The sequence below is a fragment of the Copadichromis virginalis genome, linkage group LG20 (assembly GCF_057382275.1).
Source record: "Copadichromis virginalis isolate Kocher_CV1m ecotype Utaka linkage group LG20, C_Virginalis_male_GT1.1, whole genome shotgun sequence".
NCBI lineage: Eukaryota > Metazoa > Chordata > Actinopteri > Cichliformes > Cichlidae > Copadichromis > Copadichromis virginalis.
The window spans coordinates 7,204,776-7,222,634 of NC_140637.1; the positions used below are offsets into that span (position 1 = coordinate 7,204,776).

Consider the following 17,859-nt stretch of genomic DNA (forward strand, 5'->3'; position numbering starts at 1 on the left):
AAGACACTTCACCCGTTGCCTACTGGTGGTGGTCAGAGGGCCCGGTGGCGCCAGTGTCCGGCAGCCTCGCCTCTGTCAGTGCGCCCCAGGGTGGCTGTGGCTACAATGTAGCTTGCTATCGCCAGTGTGTGAATGTGTGTGTGAATGGGTGGATGACTGGATATGTAAAGCGCTTTGGGGTCCTTAGGGACTAGTAAAGCGCTATATAAATACAGGCCATTTACCATTTAAATGTCCTATAGATGTCATAGTGACTTATATAAGTATCATATGTTGCTGTTTTAGAATAATTTAAATCTTCTTTTGATTGTGCATTTTTTTCCGTCTTTTTCGTCGTTTTTCGTGTTTTTACTTGAGGGAATGTTTTATTTTCCTTTTTTTCTTTTCTTTAAATGTAGGCATATATTTCTGACATAGCAGAGGTGCGCAAGAGAAGTTTGGCTCCATCTACGGACGGGCGCAAGTACTACCACCTATTCTCTGGAAAATTACGCGCAGTTGAAAGGTATTTTAATAGGTCGCAGTCGTGCCCTTATTATCACAGATGGCTGTTTGCTTTCTGGGCTCTACATCTGTTCATTATCTGATTAAATAAATAAAGGGGCAAAGTGCGGACTAATTAAACTAATGTCCAGACAAATTGAGTCACGCGATAAACTTTCACGCGATAAAGTGTTTACTTTTCTTGGACTTTGGGTAAAATGGTAGTGGCCTTCGTCCTTGGCCGTGTTTCGCCTGTTCTGTATGAGCTAACCGCGCTGAGGTCATCACTTGTGAAACGCGGCTGAGATGGTCCGCACCTCTGACGAAGCTCGAACGTTAAACATCCTGAAAAAACTGCGTCTCGTATTTTATACAACAGCACACGTCAAACATCTTGAACCAGCGGCTGAACTCGCCTCGGGCGATGGAGTCTGCGCAAAAATATAAAAAGAAGCAAAAGCGGATTATCTGGGTTATCGTCCTCTCAGCAGCTCTCACGCAACTACGCCGGTAGCCGCGTTGTTCTCGTCATTTGGCGACCAGCAGCACGTTATTAGCATGTGTGTGAAGGTAGCACTCGTGTAAACGTGTCTTATTAAACGTCCTACCTGCATATCTGAAGGGGGGATGCTGCCTCGCCTGTCTGCGGTGCCGACATGGTTCTCGTGTTGCAGTGAGATTCGTGTGTGATGTGAAGGGAAATCACTCTCCCGGCGTCCGCCGGCTGCTGTGGTCGCAGTGTCTTTGCGAAATGGCTCGATTAGAGGAAATGTGCAGAGCTCGTAGAAATTATCTGCTAAATGTTTTGCAAAATCTGTTCTTTCAAATTGCCCTAAAATAACAAACTATTATATTATCGATATAATAAGCCAGAGAAGATCCTTTGCATTCCATAGCTTCCTAAATTGTTAAATGAGAAAGGCATGTTTGAGAAACAGAAACCTCAGCTATGTCAATACCTATAATCGCCCAGAGGGGGGCAGCAGAGACCGCACTTTCTCAAACTATCCATTCAGGAGCAATATTTTATGCTGCCTGCTGTGGGCGCATTTGACCTCAAAATGCGTCCCAGCCAGTGGCGTCAGTTTTGTTCACATCTGCCTGACAACTGTGTCATATAATACTTTGTTCATTAATGTAAAAAAAATGCATTCAATTCTCTACGCCACGTTTTAGCTCAAAAAACTCCGTTTTTTTATGTACACATTGGTGCTGCATTGTCTGCTTTCTTCCTGTAATATAGGTCAGTTCATACTGCCAGTTTTGCTTTGCAAATTTGCTACGTGCCTTGTCCTGCCCCTGTCCTTACAGTTAAAATCACAGTCATGGTCCAAAGAGCGTTTTTCCTTTTATTACTGAATAAACGATCCATATCAATAAACCTTTAAAAGACCAGAAAGTCTAAGCAAAAACACAAAGCGAGATCTAACTAGTTTATTTATTCATTTATTGTACAAAATATACAATACAATTTGCTGTAAACAGCAAAAATACAACACACCCCAACAGAGATACTCACTGCAGACATTTTATGTCTACAAAGTTCATCTGCACAGATTCAGGACTCTGAAGTCTGTTGTGCAAATTCAGACATAAACTGACCCTTTGGGTCTTACAGGGCTGTTTCAATGGCCCCTGATTACTTAGTCCGCGACGAGGACTAAATATTGAACGTATACATACATGCAGATTTTTAAAAAATTCATATATACACGACTGTCTACACTTGTCAGCTTGTACAGGACAAAAGACTCGCGCGCAAAACGAGTATACAATACTCAACCAATACGATGAATTGTTGCTTTTCATCACGGAATCCAAGCTCTTAATCACTGTGTGTATTTACAGGTAATGCTCTCTCAATATTATTCCCAACATTAAACACATTACAGTCTTTTTACAGCTGTCGGAGGACCACTTAAAAAATTTACCAAGGTCTCCACACTGCAGCGCTGGCAGTCTGCGAGTCTGACTGCGCATGGTTTGGGACCGCTGCGCTGCTGCGTTGCTGACTCTGCACCCTGGAGCTGAAGCTGGATTTGATGCTCAAGAGTCTCTGATGGATCTGAGGCAAAGTCATCGAGGTCTGGGCGCAGCAGTTCAGGCAGGTTGGGGTGACGGTGGCGGATATGGACTGCTGGACAAATTCATTGACGCGCTGGTGTGCGTCTGGATCCAAGTTGGTTTGGGGAAGCAGAACAGAGACGCGTTTGAGGCACGCCTTAAAACCTTCCCTGTAATTCTCTACAGAACCTGAAAAAACAGATAAATGTTAGGATTGATGTTCATCTAATCTGTTGTTAATACATTTAGAAATAAAAGGGTTAAATAAGTCATAGCTAACTTACTTTTAGCGTTAGCAGGTTGAATGTCACCGAGGAACCGCACGGTCATTTCCAGGATGTCTGCTTTCTCAAGCTTGGAGTAACGAGAGTGCTGGAGACAAAAGGGAAAAGAAGATGTTAGATGTACGAGTCAAAATGCTGTGCTGACTATAGTCAGTTACATCTGCAAAGTGAGCATACTGAAAATGTAAATTCAAACAACTTACATCTCTGCCTGTGAGGGGGATGATTAGGTTTTTTAAGCGGTTCAGACTTTCGTTAATACGGGCGCGTCTTCTTTTTTCCATTAGCGGTTTCATAGTCTGAAACAAAAGGACACATAGAATTTAGTATTCATTCATTACAACATGTGTGAAGTATGCGGTAAAAAATACTTAAGGAAATGAAACTAAATTTAGCCACTTTGCTTACCTTTCTCAGTTCAAGAGCTTCTTTTCTTTTGGCAAGAGATAGCTTTGGGGAAAAAGATTGGAGAGCTTCGCATGTCATGTTCGGAGACATTTTCAGCGTCGACTTTGTGCCAGAGTAGTGTTCAAAACCAAGATAGGCGAAGTTGTGCCTCTAACGGCCAAGTACTGGGGTATATATCCAGGTCCGTGGCGTCGGTTTCCGTGCGTCATGGGTACGCCCCCAAGCCGGCACAAAACGATTTGAACGGGACCCACATTCTACGAAAACAAGACAAAGGCATCAAATTTAGTCAGATAACCATCTGTCTTTTACTTTAATCCAAGCGTAGCTGCGGTGCGTGTCTGCGCTATGATCCATAGACCAAACAAAATCTGTGCCAAAAAGCTGAGGAAATTTGTGCGTAAAGAAGCTTTCAGTTTTGACGCGTCAAATGCTAATTCATCAAATATCCATTCATTAAGCCATATATTTTACATCATATTTTAAATATGATGTTTTAATACAAAGATAGGTTCATTTTTTTCTCACACAGTTGATGGAACTAAATTTTGTTTTGTTTCGAAAACACTACTGGTGCGTAATGACGCAGTGTTCGGAGATGCCTAGAAAGAAAATACAGGCTATAGAATTATTTATTTTGTAATTTAACTGTGAAATATAACAAGCTACGCATATAGAATCACATTTTATCCGTATTCTCACTTTTCACTGGCTATTATTAAGATTTTCTTTACAGCTGAATTTCCTGTTGCTGTTCAAATCTGTTCGTTTACTGGGATATAATGCGTGCAATTCTGACACAATATTCTTCATATATTCTCTGCATGGAGCTGTGTGTTTAAAAATAAAAAATAAAAACTTAAAACAAGAGGATGCAGCACATGCATTAGTCGCACAGGGGCCAGGCTTGCATTCAAGAAAAAAAGTGTCCACATGGATATAGAATCTTACTCCAGGCATATATACCCAAGCCACGCTACTTTCAAATAACATCTGTTCTTAGATTTTTACAACAATGGTTTTGCATGTGACGTTTTTATGCAGTCTCTACCCAGGGGAGGTCTCTACCTGTAGGGTGTATCCCACTACAGCTAACGCATCATGCAGTGAGGTGGGGGCTTGAAAAAACAAAGGGTGGGTGCTGTGGGTGCATTTTATTAAATCACAATAACCATAGCAAAATATAAAAGGACACCAGGTTGTAACTTACTCACAAGGCATTTTAAATGTTTTTGTCCCTTACCTGTCCGTAGTCTAAAAGTATTTAATAACCCAGCAATCTGTCCTGCCAAGTGTGAACCAACTTTAAGTGATAACTGTGATATTATTGTTATTGTTTAAAATATAAACTGGATAGGCATGACAACCCATCAAATACCACTGCACTCTGGGGAACCACACGCGCAGCACGCGCCACGGGGACCAGATGGCTGTCTGTTAAAGAGCTCCCAACTCTACCAACCCCCAACTTCCATTAATGACCCCCACACCCCACATACTCCTCCTGCACCTCTGTCGCATCCGGAGTAAGCAGTCTCCTGGTCCAGTCTATGCGCGCGCACGCAGACACACAGAGAGACTGTTCCAAACATTTGTGCTCTTTTTCTATAAACCTCACACGCACGACACACGATCTCAACGCGGGTTTTGGCGTGGGTATCCCATCTGCAAGCTTCTAATAGGTCCATGTTGTTAGGGTCCAACTGAAAGAAGCTTTGCATCTATCCCGTTTTACTCTATGCTGCAGTTGTCTCCCATAGCTTGCCTCTGTTTTGTTTTCTTTTTTTTAAGCGTCCACGCTATCGTGACATGGTTGTTTATCATAACAAAGCTCAATCTTTTCACAGAGATGAAAGATGTTTGAGCAGGAGTGCATGACTCTGTCGATATCTTTTCGAAGCAGTATTATTTTGTCTTACCGGAGACAGTGGTAGAAAAAATAAAATAAAATATGACTGTAAAATTCTCAATTCTACTACTAAATTCTCTAATATAATATATATCCTATCTTTCCACCTGGTTCAGTTTGAGTTAATATTTTTTAACGCAATAGAGTATAGGTATAATATTGCAATGGGGTCGATTTGTGAAGCTATCTTAGTTCAGCATTTAACTTCAAATGTAAACAAATAAATACTAAAGGGGTAAAATATTGAGATCAGAAGCCTGCAAAAGATCTTCAAACGAAGTCAAACCCTGTTCTGAAATTGAGAGGCACACTTGCTGCACGCGCCCCTCGCGCCCTGCTGGGATTGCAGGACGATGGTGGTGGGAGGGGTCGGCTCTTCTCTGTTTTGCTCTTACGGTTAGAGTCCTCTTTTGTGTTTTCAATCAAATTCGGCGTCGACAAACCATCTGTGCAGACCGATAACAGCGAGCCTTTGTCTGAAATGTACCAACACTTCATGGGAATTAAGGGTGGAGAGACTTTTTGCCTCATCTCGAGATTCGATGCTTTTCACGACTCAAACAACGGAGAGCACCAAATTCAGTATTTTTCTCTAACCATGTACAGTTCACCTATTTTAGTGGAGGCTATCACTTCGGTGGAAACGTAAAAATATCATTTCTCGGTGAATGTAAAACTGAAAAAAGTTTGAAAGAGTATGAATGTTAATTACTTCAGAAGAGTGTCAATTAGGCTAAACTCCCCAAACTGAGCTCTTACTACAACGTCTATATGTCTGCTCGAGTGCAGAGCGTCAAACAGGGAGTTAAAAATCTAAAGAGTAGTGATATGAATGAATATGAATCTCTTTTTTACTACTTCATATAAGAATTTAAGCCGTTTTTTTCTGACACCTAAACTGTGAAGTGCTATGACAACTGACTGTTATCATAAACTGTTCTATGATAAAGTCATAACTATGGAGAAATAAATGAATTGTAACATTTTTCCATTTGTTCCAATTGGAATTGGAACAAATGGAAGTAAATTCTCGTAATGTGCAAAGGTTTTGGGTAGGTGTGGAAAAAATGTTGTAAACAGAGAATGCTTTCAGAAAGATAAATAATGATTGTTTATTTTTTATCAGTTTACAAAATGAGCGAACAAACAAACCAGCATCAATTCTCATAGGTACACTTGATCAAATTCAGGGACTTTGTAGGATTACAGTCAGGTGATCAACCAGTTATACCAAACAGATGCTAATGGTCAGAATCAGATGTGTAAGAGACCTAAAACTGGGTGATAAACAGCCAAACTTTGCTACCAAGGTGAGGTTGTGAAGGACACTGCATCAGCAAGGTCTCTCCCAGACAAAGATTTTAAAGCAGACTGGGGTTTCAAGATGTGCTGTTCAAGCTCTTTTGAAGAAGCACAAAGAAATGGGCAACATTGAGGATTGTAGACGCAGTGTCAGCCAAGGAAACTTAGTGCAGCAGATCACATCAAGCTTATCACCCTTTGAAATCGGAAGATGTCCAGCACTGTCATCAGCTCAGAACTGGCAGAAACCAGTGGGACCCAGGTACACCCATCTGCTGTCCGGAGAAGTCTGAATGGAAGTGATGTTTATGGAGGAGTTGCAGTCAAAAAGCCATACCACTGACGTGGAAACAAGACCAAGTGACTTAAGCATGCACAAAAACATAGGAACTGGGGTGCTCTGGACAGACGAGTTAAAATTTGAAATATTTAGCTGTAGCAGAAGGCAGTTTGTTCATCGAAGTGCTGGAGAGCGGTACAATAGTGAGTGAGTGAAGCAACACCATGCTTCAGCAGTGAAGCATGGTGGAGGTTCCTTGAAAGTTTGGGGTTGAATTTCTGCAAATGGAGTTGGAGATTTGGTCAATTAATGTGAGGAAGCCTACATCCAAGCCTAGGATTAATCGTGTTCTTAATCCTGAGAAATACAGGCAGATACTTATCCATCATGCAATACCATCAGGTATGTCTGTGAAGGTTCTCAGTCATCCAGGTCATCGTAGTCAAAGGAGCTTGCAAAGAAAAGCGTCTGGACTTCTTTAAGTTGCTTGAAGACGTTTCACCTCTCATCCGAGAAGCTTCTTCAGTCCTAAGGTCAAATGGTGGAGAGTCCCAGATACAAACACACAGCCAAAGTCATTGAGAACTATCTTCAACGTAAAGAAGAACAAGAAGTACTGGAAGGTATGGCCCCCACAGAGCCCTGATCTCAACATTATCAAGTGTGTCTGGGATTACATGAAGAGTAAAATGGAGGGACAGTATCCTGGCATAACCACCAAACTGGAGACACAAGAATACTCCATATAGGAATGGGACAATTGGAGGGTTTTTGTAAAGACTTCTGACACTAATAAAGCAGTACTTTTTCATTTCAGAGGCAGACAATGGGTAAATGGCACATGGTCATAACATCACATCAGAAACATCTTTATTTGGCTACATTTGTGCACACAAACAAGGAATTTGCTTCCAGTTTACTTTGCTTCCTGCATGCAAAGAAAAGAAAAAGCTTTTTTTTTTAAAGTAAGAAATAACATGTCACAGAAGTTATATGACCTGAACAATATAACAGTGGGTTATTTAACTGTGTTCGTCACAGTGACAGCCTGTGAGAAGAAATTGTCTCTGTGGTGGCTGGTGTTCCTAAACAGAGCTCTGGAGCGCCTGTTTGAAGGCAGCAGTTTGAGCAGTGTATGTCCAGGATGTGAGGGGTCAGCAGAGACGTACCCATTTCCTTTATTAAAGCTGAAAATCTGAACTCCAATCACATCTTAATGTTTTCATGTAAAATGTACTGTGGTAGTGCAAAGAGGGATCATTGCAAAAACACTATCATTGTATCAGTGTCCAAATACATATGGATCTAACTCTATGACTGACATGATGGAGCTGTTCACAGCAATGTTCACAATAATGTCCATTTAGTGCATTTCGTTTGAAAGCAAAGAGTATTTATGCGAATTGCAGGCATATACTGATGACTGGCTGGTGCTGGTAAGTGCTGCCTAACATCTACATAAATTAGAAATGCTAGATATTTAATGGCAGAGCAGAATTCATTCTCTATTTTTATGTACAAGTTTGATCAGAACGGGATGTCAGAACTGGCCACATGTTTTTCTTTTGGTTATGCAAAATGGCAAAACATTTACTTCCTAATGTTAAGCAAAAGTCTTTGCTTTTGCTCACCAAATGAGTAATTCCATGGAAATTCAATGAGCCTCCCATATAACCCCCTCCAAATCAGCAAGTTGTAATTTTTGGACTTTATCAAGTGTATTTGACCATTTTTGTAAACATCAATGTGTTTATTGAAAGTGCGCCAAATTTTATCATCATACTATAAATATATCACATGTTCCAGCCCCCCAAAGCTCATAGAGATAGATTAAAACTCCTTTTTGAATTCTTTTGAAATTTTGAGCCTTCATAATTGTTTAAACATGAAACATAGCCAGATTGAGTTCTCAGCACTGGGAAGTAAATTTAAGCTCTGTTAAAAACTGGAAACAAATCACTTTTACGATATATCCAAGTGTCCCAGTCTAAAGTTCCGGGGCGACCGTGGCTCAGGGGGTTGGGAAGCATATCTGTAACCGGAAGGTCGCCGGTTCGATCCCCGGGCTCTCTGTCCTGGTCGTTGTGTCCTTGGACAAGACACTTTACCCTACCGCCTACTGGTGTTGGCCAGAGGGGCCGATGGCACAATATGGCAGCCTCGCTTCTGTCAGTCTGCCCCAGGGCAGCTGTGCCTACAACCGTAGCTTGCCTCCACCAGAGTGAATGAATAGTGGCATTGTAAAGTGCTTTGGGTGCCTTGAAAAGCGCTATATAAATCCAATCCATTATTAAAGCCAGAGTCTCTCTTGGTTTCTTTCTATAACCAAGTTTAAGTATCAGTGTACCGAAACTGCACCGATATAATATCAGTGACTAATTGTGACAGAAACAAGGACAATACATAGATGTTTTATCTGTTTTATGATAAGTCACTGTAGAAAAGCACATTTTGGTTAAACCTTCAAGGGCTGTATCATCATAAGGGATAGGTGGTTGATCAAAAAAAGTTATAGTATAAAAGGTCACCTTTTTGCTCTTTATGCCAGTCTCATTTTCTAGCCATGAAAATGAGACTGGCATGTCTTTTGGACTTTGGGAAAGACCTGGAGTAAGATAAGATAAATCTTTATTAGTCCCACACGTGGGAATTTTTTTTGGTTACAGCAGAAAGTGGACAGTACAATTTAAGAGCAGCAAAAAATTTACAAAAAAAATAAATAGAATAAGATAAAATAGAATAAAATACTATGTCGTATCAAGGAAATTGCACTTAGTAATATAGCACATAAGGCAGACTGGGCGAAGGCTATCATGGTGTATTGGATGTGTGTGTCTGTCTGTCCGCACGTGTGTGGTCATCTGCAGAGACCATGTTGTGGAGTCTGACAGCAGTTGGAAAGAAAAACCTGTGAAATCTCTCCGTCCCACATCGTGAGCGCCGCAGCCTGCCACTGAAGGAGCTGCTCAGTGCTGTTGGAGTCTCCCGCATTGGGTGGGAGATGTCCAACAAGGATGACAGCTCATCCACCATTCTCCTGTCGCTCACCACCTCCACTGAGTCCAGAGGGCATCCTAGAACAGAGCTGGCCCTCCAGATTTGCCTGTTCAGTCTCTTCCTGTTCCCAGCAGAGATGCTGCTGCCCCAGCACACCACACCGTAAAAGATGGCTGAGACCACCACAGAGTCATAGGTCTTCAGGAGTGGGTCTTTCACCTCAAAAGACACAGGTACAGCCTGCTCTGCCCGTTTCTGTAGAGAGCATCTGAATTGTGAATCCAGTCCAGTTTATTGTTCAGATGAACACCAAGGTACCTGCAGCTATCTACAACCTGAATGTACAGCTGTTTAGTGGTTGCAGTGGAGGATGTTTGTGCCTGTGGGAATCTACCACCAGCTCCGTGGTTTTTCTATTGTTGATCTGGAGGCAGTTCTGCTGGCACCAGTCCACAAAACCTATGGTCAGTTCTCTGTACTCCCTGTCATCCCCATCAATGATGAGGTCAACTATAGCAGAGTCATTAGAGAACTTATGCAGGAAGCACTGGGTGGAGCTGTGAGAGAAAAAGAGAGGGGAAGACATGCGGCAAAGGGCCAGGGTTCGCACTCAAACCTAGGCCCTCTGCTTTCAGCCATGAGGCATGTGGTTGCCTGCTCATCTGACTGAGCTAAAACCACGCCCAGAGAGAATCCGGAGTACCCAGTACCCAGAGAGAATACTCGCAATCACAAGGAGAACATGCAAACTCCACACAGGAGGGTTCCCGCTGGCTGGTGGAGTCAAACTCAGGACCTTCTTGAAGTGAAGCATCAATGCTAACCGCTGCCCCACCATGCTGCCCCACCATACTGCCCCATGATTCACTTTGTGTCAAAATAATGTATCATCAAATCAGATTTTAACACTCATGGATGTAGCTCAAGGCTATGAAATGGAGAAACAGCATAATAGTTCAGGTGAAACAACTGAGAGGTTTTCTCTGATATATTATCAGAAAATAGAGAAAACACCCGAGTCTTTCCAAGTCTGAGACCAAAATACAAAAGGTAAACATTTTTCAAAGTCACCATCTATGGGGAAAATAGATGAAATACATGAAATAATAAGTTCATATTCCAATTGTTAAAATCAGTATTAGGGGTTCTAGAAAAGGCGCCAAATAACTAATTTGTTTTTATCACATGGCAGTTGGAGGCTGTTTAAACCTTTGATAGGTCTAGTGATCTCTAACTGGATCACTAGACTGGATCACTGGATTCGTGGCAAAAGAAAATGTGCAAAGGATCCATTGATATGAGAGATGTCCCCAGGAAATATTTTCTATAACCGGAGTACTGACAGTAATGTGACTCCATAGGAGGACCCCCAAATATGTTCTAACTAAAAGAATTATGCATGAAATAGTGGTCAGAAATTTGATTAAGCATTATTATAAGAGTCAAAAATACCATATGGAAAGCTGACATGTAAGTGATGCAAACTTAAAAATGCAGATAGAAGTTTCTATTTTTTAAGAAAACATTTTACAATGTTTTATTTAAATTTCCAACTGTATACATTCGGCAGTATATATCCTTCTCCTAATTAAAAAAGAAAATGCTACAACACCAGCAGCTATATGCAACAAACAATTTAACTTAAACACCTGAAAAACATCAAATGCAAAAATTAATTCTTCAAATAAATTTCTGCATATTTCATCTCTATAAAGTACAACCATCTTTGCTCTTCACCAGCTTCTTTTTCATTTTTTTTTAAAAAGACACATTGATGCTTTAGGTTATGCGCTGTCACCATATTGGTTGAAAACAAATTTTTAGTTAACTTAATAATTCCTCTTAGATTCCGAATTTTCCTCATTTTGAGCTCATGCAGGTCTAACAAAATTTCTACACAATATGATTTCTGCAAGATTTTGTAAAACCTCTTATATTATTATTTGTATCTGAATAAAACATAATTATAAACGGCTTGCTCTTTTCACAAACTGAATGTAGATAAAGCACGGGGATTACATCTACCATCTATATGTCACACCAAGTGCGTTTTCTGCAAAAGGTGTTTCATGGTTTTTCTGTAATAAGGTTATACATTATTTAAAAGCAATACAAGACATACACTGCACACACACACACACACACACACACACATATATATATATATATATATATATATATATATATATATATATATATTTTTTTTTTTTTTTTTTTTTTTTTTTTTTTTTTTGAGTAGTCTAGTCTGTTGTTACTCCCACAGTAATCTCAGTGTGTTTCCTGTGACACAACCAGTACTTCTTCCCACAGATTTGGCGGCAACTAGAGCGGCGCCTTACATCAGCAACAATAGAGCAGCTGCTCAGCAGCATCAATGGGCTCTGGATGACCTGTGGCTTTGTGCGTTTGCGCGCCTTTTTTCTTCTTTCATTTCACCCAGAATCGTCTCATTAAGGCATCCAGGGTCAGTGATAAATTTGAGGTCCTTCAATCACCGCAACAAAAACGATCAAACACCATAAACATCTTTGTCGAGCATACTTTTATTGAAAATATTTTGTCATTGACAAAACAGAAATGTCATAAAACGTGTCTTGTCGTACATAAATAATATATCATCCTAGTTAACACATAGTGTTTACTGACTATTCTGTTGCACAGACCAAAATACATTTAAGTCAACCGTGCAAACCTCAAACAAAATAACCCGTGGGGTTTACAAAAGTGTTGTCTACAACCCGTAACTCTGAAACCCCAAAGAGGATTGCATTTTTTTAAGTTCAAAACCTTCAGTTTCTTTGATATCTGTGCTCGAGTCTTCTAGCATTAAACGCAAAATGACTTAAACTTATATACAGCTCCAACAATTCTTCTTCACCGTACTCACTAAAACTACCACTGATTTAGTACAAATAGTAAACAGCACAAAATAAACAGGCGTGAGATAACTGTCCATCTAATCTACCAAGGTCTCCACGTAGCAGCGCTGACAGCCTGCTGGTCTGCCTGCGCTCTGCTTGGAGCCACTGCGCTGCTGCTGCGGTGCTGAGTCTCCAGCCTGTAGGTGAAGCTGGATTTGAGGCTCATAATTTTCTCTTGGATCTGAGGTAAAGTCCTGGAGCTCTGGGCACAGCAGTTCAGGCAGGTTGGAGTGACGGTGGCAGACATGGACTGCTGGACGAAGTCGTGCACCCGTTGGCACGCGTCCTGATCCAGACTTTTGGGAAGCAGCGCGGAAACACGCTGGAGGCAAGCTTTGTAACCTTCTCTGTAACTGTCTGCGGAGTCTGGAGAGAGGACAGGAGATATTTGATCAGTGGCTGGGATTTTCACAAGAAGGGTGTTAAAAACTTGGAGGACAACAGTGTGCTATGCATGTCGTAGAGATAATGCTCACCTTTGACTGGGGTGGAAGGAAGATCTCTGAGGAAGCGGACTGTCATTTCCAGAATGTCCGCTTTTTCCAGCTTGGAGTAGCGTGCGTTATCTTTGCCAACAAGGGGCAAAATCAGGCTCTTCAAATGATTGAGACTGTCATTGATGCGAGCTCGTCTTCTCTTCTCCAGCAGGGGTTTAAGAGTCTACAAAAAATAATTTCAACACTGTTACTAGGCTGTACCGATAGGGTTAACGCAGAACACATTTCCAGAAACAAAACAAACAGCTGCGTAGTGGTTCGTCTTCTCCTTACCTTTCTAAGTTCGTTGGCTTGTTTTCTCTGGGCCACGGTGGACCTTGCAGGGAGAGGCTGGCTGGCCTCAGTAGTGAAGCTGGGACTCATTCTGTTTGCGTTTTCTTGTTGTGCTTTTGACGGGAGATGCTTGCTTCCTGAGCGGCTGAGCTGAAGTGTGCCGCTGAGCTGGCGAGCTTCCTATTTATGTGGAGCCGGAGCGTCAGAGGGGAGGGAACACAAGCCATTGCAGCGGGGGCATGACACAGGGGGCGAGGCCCTTGGGAGACGAGTAGAAATCCTGTCTGGACCATCTGGCCCCCCGCGTCTGTATGTTGGTATGCGGAGTTTCGTGATGCTGCTGCGTTTTACTGCATTTAATATTTAAGGCTTCAACGTCTATCCAAGATCAAATTACAAGTGCAGGGTATGAAAACTTGTTTTTTTCTTAGGCAGACAACCGCCATTGTAATTATCTACGGTGTATCATTGTTCTTTTCGTGACGTTGTTAGTTAATAACTTTAATTATTAAAAGTTGCCTATGTATCATTTTGTTTATGTTTGTATTAAGCACTTCCTACAAGTAAAGTCAGCATGTTTTTATAAGACCCATCAAAGTTAAACAGCTATAAATGAACAATTACAAGTTAGATTAAAAAAAACACACACACAAAAACATCCTGCATAATGAAAATTAATACCGTGCGTTTATTTATGGTTTCGTTCCCGCCACAACAAAACAAAAAGGAGCTAGATGAATGAATTTGAGGGGAGGACTAATCTATTCCAAAATTAATAAACCAGATACCCAAGCCAAGCCATGTATGGATTAACATCTGCTTCTGGACCCTCAGCAGACTGCTTCCAATATCGACAACACGGTGTTTACCTGTAGCAGTGGGGGAGGTGACGGACAGCTCGCAATGCAAGCAAAATGAGGCGTGTATGTGCAATATAAGATCGCATATCATAGCCGTGCAATACATGTGCAATACAATACACATGTTTAAAGGAAGAATTGAAAAAAATTGATAAATACTCCCACGAATCGTTGCACTTAAATATGAATTTTGAATTATGAATTATGGAAATGTTAAGTATTCCCTACAAATTATGTAAATACAAGAATAATGCAATCTGTAAACGATAACTGTGACACATATAACATCAGCCTCCAGAACTTTAAACAGCTTTTATTTAAATGCTGTTTTAAAGAGTGTCAGTTTCTCAGGCCTATGAGCTGCCAGTAGGATTCACGCGTTCGGCACGCGCCACGATCGGAGCAACAGATGGGACCCCCCACCCCACCTCACCCCCGCCTTTCTCGTCTCCCGTCTCTATGCACCCTCCCCCGTCTGCCGCTGCTGCACCACTCTCGCATCAGCATCCCAGCCCCTGCTCCCGATCATGTGTCCTCTCGCCATAAATGTGCTTCACTCTTGTTTTGTCTCTTTTTTTTCTCATTTTTTGCGAGGGAGGGGGCTGTGGTGGGGGAGGGGGACATGACCGCAATGGTGCAATTGTTGTATTTTTGTAACAGTCAAGTTAAAACGGCATGATGAGTAGAAAAGGGAGAAAACATCTAGAATACTCAGAACTAGGAGTTCATAATAAAAAATAGACAAAACTGCAAAAATGCATATAAACGCTCTCTGTTTTAAATGATGTCAAATAAATTTAGTTATAGATCTTTTGATGTTTAATGTCAGTGAAGCACCTTGGAGTTTTATGGAAACATTTTGCGCAGGGAATTTCCAAGGAAACAAGAAGGAGCGAGACATGTGCATCACACTGAAGTAAATTTTTACGCACGCGAAACCAGATATACCGCACAACAAACTCATAATTTAGACAAGGATACGCTGTCCCATCGACTGCAATCTGCTCTTCTCTATAGCTTCAGGGATTTAACCTTCCTCTTTTGTCAAGCATTACACATGCACGGTTTTGCACGCGCCCTGCCCCATGGGGCCTCAAATAACCGCCACCAAGTCCAGTATGGGAACTGGCACTTCGCGATAAGACGAAAAAAAAAGTCCAGGAAAGGCTTCGGTTGGGACCCTTTTTTGTTTTGGTTTCAGCGTGGGTATCCATCTGTGCACGATTAGGGCACAGTGATCCTTTGTTGAAGGGTGTACAGAAAAGTGGAGTCACTCAAAGTTTTACAGCAACTGTGTGGGAGATGCACATAATTTGTTTTGTTTGTTTGTTTCCAGTAAAACTAGGTATTTAAATCCCCATTTCATTTCTTCAACTCAACCAAATGAAATAAACTGTCAAATTGTTTATTACCGCGGAAATAAATCAATAAGTATACCAATTATAACATCTTCAGTATAATTGTGGACAAGGTACAATCTGGATGAAGAGATGAAACGGCAAAGAGCTATCCTGTGCAACTAAAGAAAACATCTTTAAAATCCTAATCGCTGAGTTTGCTTATGAGATTTAATAGAATTTGGTTGTATAAACGGCATGAGACTGACACGAGCCAAAGCGTTCAGACAGATGGAGCTGAAGCGCACTGAGGCGTAAAACCAAATGCGTCGAAGGACTCTGCTCTGCCAAAGGTGATCGTCTCCACTTCATGGAGCCACATGAAAATTTCCAGACTTGGAGATTTTCCAGACTTCAAATCGCGACTGCACCCTAAACGATGTTTGGCGACCCAAACCAAATTCTACGCTACCATTATCCACATGACACGAAAGCATCTGCTAGACTCAGGACTGACCTTTGTGTACGGAGCAAAAAAACAAAAAACAAACAAACAAAAAAAATATTTTATTCTATGTAGCCTAAAGTAGACTGAAAATTTATATACCAAATACATAACGGCAAGCTCAAAAATACATATTTTCGTGAAATGCTACAAAAAAAAGACATCCAATAATCGTTTTTTTCTGCCAGTTTCCATTCTTTCATTGACAAACTGAACTCTTTATTGTCATTGCACGATCATACTTTGTGCAATTGTACAACGAAATTAGCGTATTGTCCCACGTCGGTACTAAAAGAAAGGCGAGAAGTAATCGCAATAAACAATATATATGAATATAATATAAATACTCAAAATGTGCAGAAACATTAAAGACGACAATTAGGCTATATATAAAATATCATCTTTTTGTTTGTTTTTACTTTAAAATATGCCCTTTCCATGGTCACTAATGTTTGGCTCCACATTAATTCTGTTAGAAAAATCTCCCACAAATCTGTATTGTACATTTAGCTAAGAAAATAAAACATATGATTTTTTAAATTATACTAAATGTGTTTAAGATGAGACATAGAAATCTTTGTAAAGCATGTTTCATACAAATTTGATTATAACAGTCAAAAATCTGATTGTAATCAATTATTAAGCTATTTATACACATAGTACAGATATATAAGCAGAAACTGCTTAGAAATTACAAACATCCATCCATTTTCCTAAACATTTATCCAGTCCAGGGGGCTCCAGCCTTTCCCAGTTGTCACAGTGCAAGGTTTTACAAAAAGCAAGCCACAGCAAAGTGATGGCAAGACCAAGAGGTCACAAGGCGTAGCAGAAGCAATGAGTCTTATTTTGATCTACAAAGTACCACAAAAAACAAAAAGACTAGAGTACCCTTCTGTTTTGGCTCAAACAAGAACTGACTTTTGTTGTTGTGTGTTACACCCCGGCCTAGGCAACCGGGGTGCAACGTAGAAAAACAAAGATAAGGAAAATAAAACCACGAAGGCTCTCCACCAAAATCCCAAAACGAAAATATCCCATGACGAAAGTATTAACAAACCCATTCACAACTATTTACAACAGACTATTTATTTACAACCAAAACACCAAACTATTTACAACACGGGGGAGATCGCGACCATGACATACTGAAACACAAGGCTTAAATACATAGAAGGAGCAATCAGGGAATGGACCACAGGAGGGAAACACAGCTGGGGCAAATTAGAACTGACGAGACAGGGAAAATGTAAACTGAACACACTAAGATAACACAGACTTTCAAAGTAAAGCAGGAAATACATAAGTCATGCAAAAACAAAACACTGACACACCGAAACGTAACATTGTGATACTGTGATGATCTGTGCCAGACTCATGAGAGACATAAGACAAACATTTCAGTTGATGTTTTTTTTTCTTAAAAGCATATCAGCACTGGTGTATTTATCATTATTTCTTCTTTTTTTTCCCCTGAAAGCTTAAACAAAAATGCCATTCCAGATGAAGGCTGGTGAAATAAATATTTGATTCAATTGAAATGTCAAATATTTAATAATTCTAATTCCTTGACTGTGTCCTTTGTTTGACATGATATGACAACCTGGTACATTCAATAGCTTGCATTTTCCAACAGATAAGACACAAACAAACTGTGGACTGACTTTGGCTTTGTAAAAAATTATTATGGGCTTTACTGTTTGCCATTTGGTAAACTAAGTTATCTGCATTGCACACTT

At 40.7% G+C, this 17,859-nt stretch overlaps 3 protein-coding genes across 4 annotated transcripts in view; all 3 read right to left on the minus strand.

Annotated features, from left to right (window-relative positions):
* Window positions 1–1,437, minus strand: part of acot7 (acyl-CoA thioesterase 7) — a 64,209-nt gene extending 62,772 nt beyond the window's left edge. The window contains exon 1 of one of the 2 annotated variants that reach the window (XM_085442953.1): window positions 1,092–1,437. In XM_085442953.1, the coding sequence (XP_085299079.1) occupies window positions 1,092–1,141 (50 nt within the window). In that variant the 5' untranslated portion in view covers window positions 1,142–1,437. The remainder of the gene's footprint in view (window positions 1–1,091) is intronic. The other variant, XM_085442954.1, reaches the window with a different exon arrangement.
* A 973-nt stretch (window positions 1,438–2,410) lies between these two features.
* On the minus strand, window positions 2,411–3,329 carry LOC146684186 (transcription factor HES-2-like). The gene is made up of 4 exons (XM_085444758.1): window positions 3,240–3,329; window positions 3,035–3,130; window positions 2,832–2,919; window positions 2,411–2,736 (listed from the first exon to the last, which is right to left on the minus strand). The coding sequence occupies exons 1-4, from the start codon at window positions 3,327–3,329 to the stop codon at window positions 2,411–2,413; spliced, it is 600 nt and encodes a 199-aa protein (XP_085300884.1).
* A 9,341-nt stretch (window positions 3,330–12,670) lies between these two features.
* On the minus strand, window positions 12,671–13,508 carry LOC146684187 (transcription factor HES-2-like). The gene is made up of 3 exons (XM_085444764.1): window positions 13,419–13,508; window positions 13,125–13,308; window positions 12,671–13,014 (listed from the first exon to the last, which is right to left on the minus strand). The coding sequence occupies exons 1-3, from the start codon at window positions 13,506–13,508 to the stop codon at window positions 12,689–12,691; spliced, it is 600 nt and encodes a 199-aa protein (XP_085300890.1). The 3' UTR covers window positions 12,671–12,688.
* Between the last annotated feature and the right edge of the window lie 4,351 nt (window positions 13,509–17,859).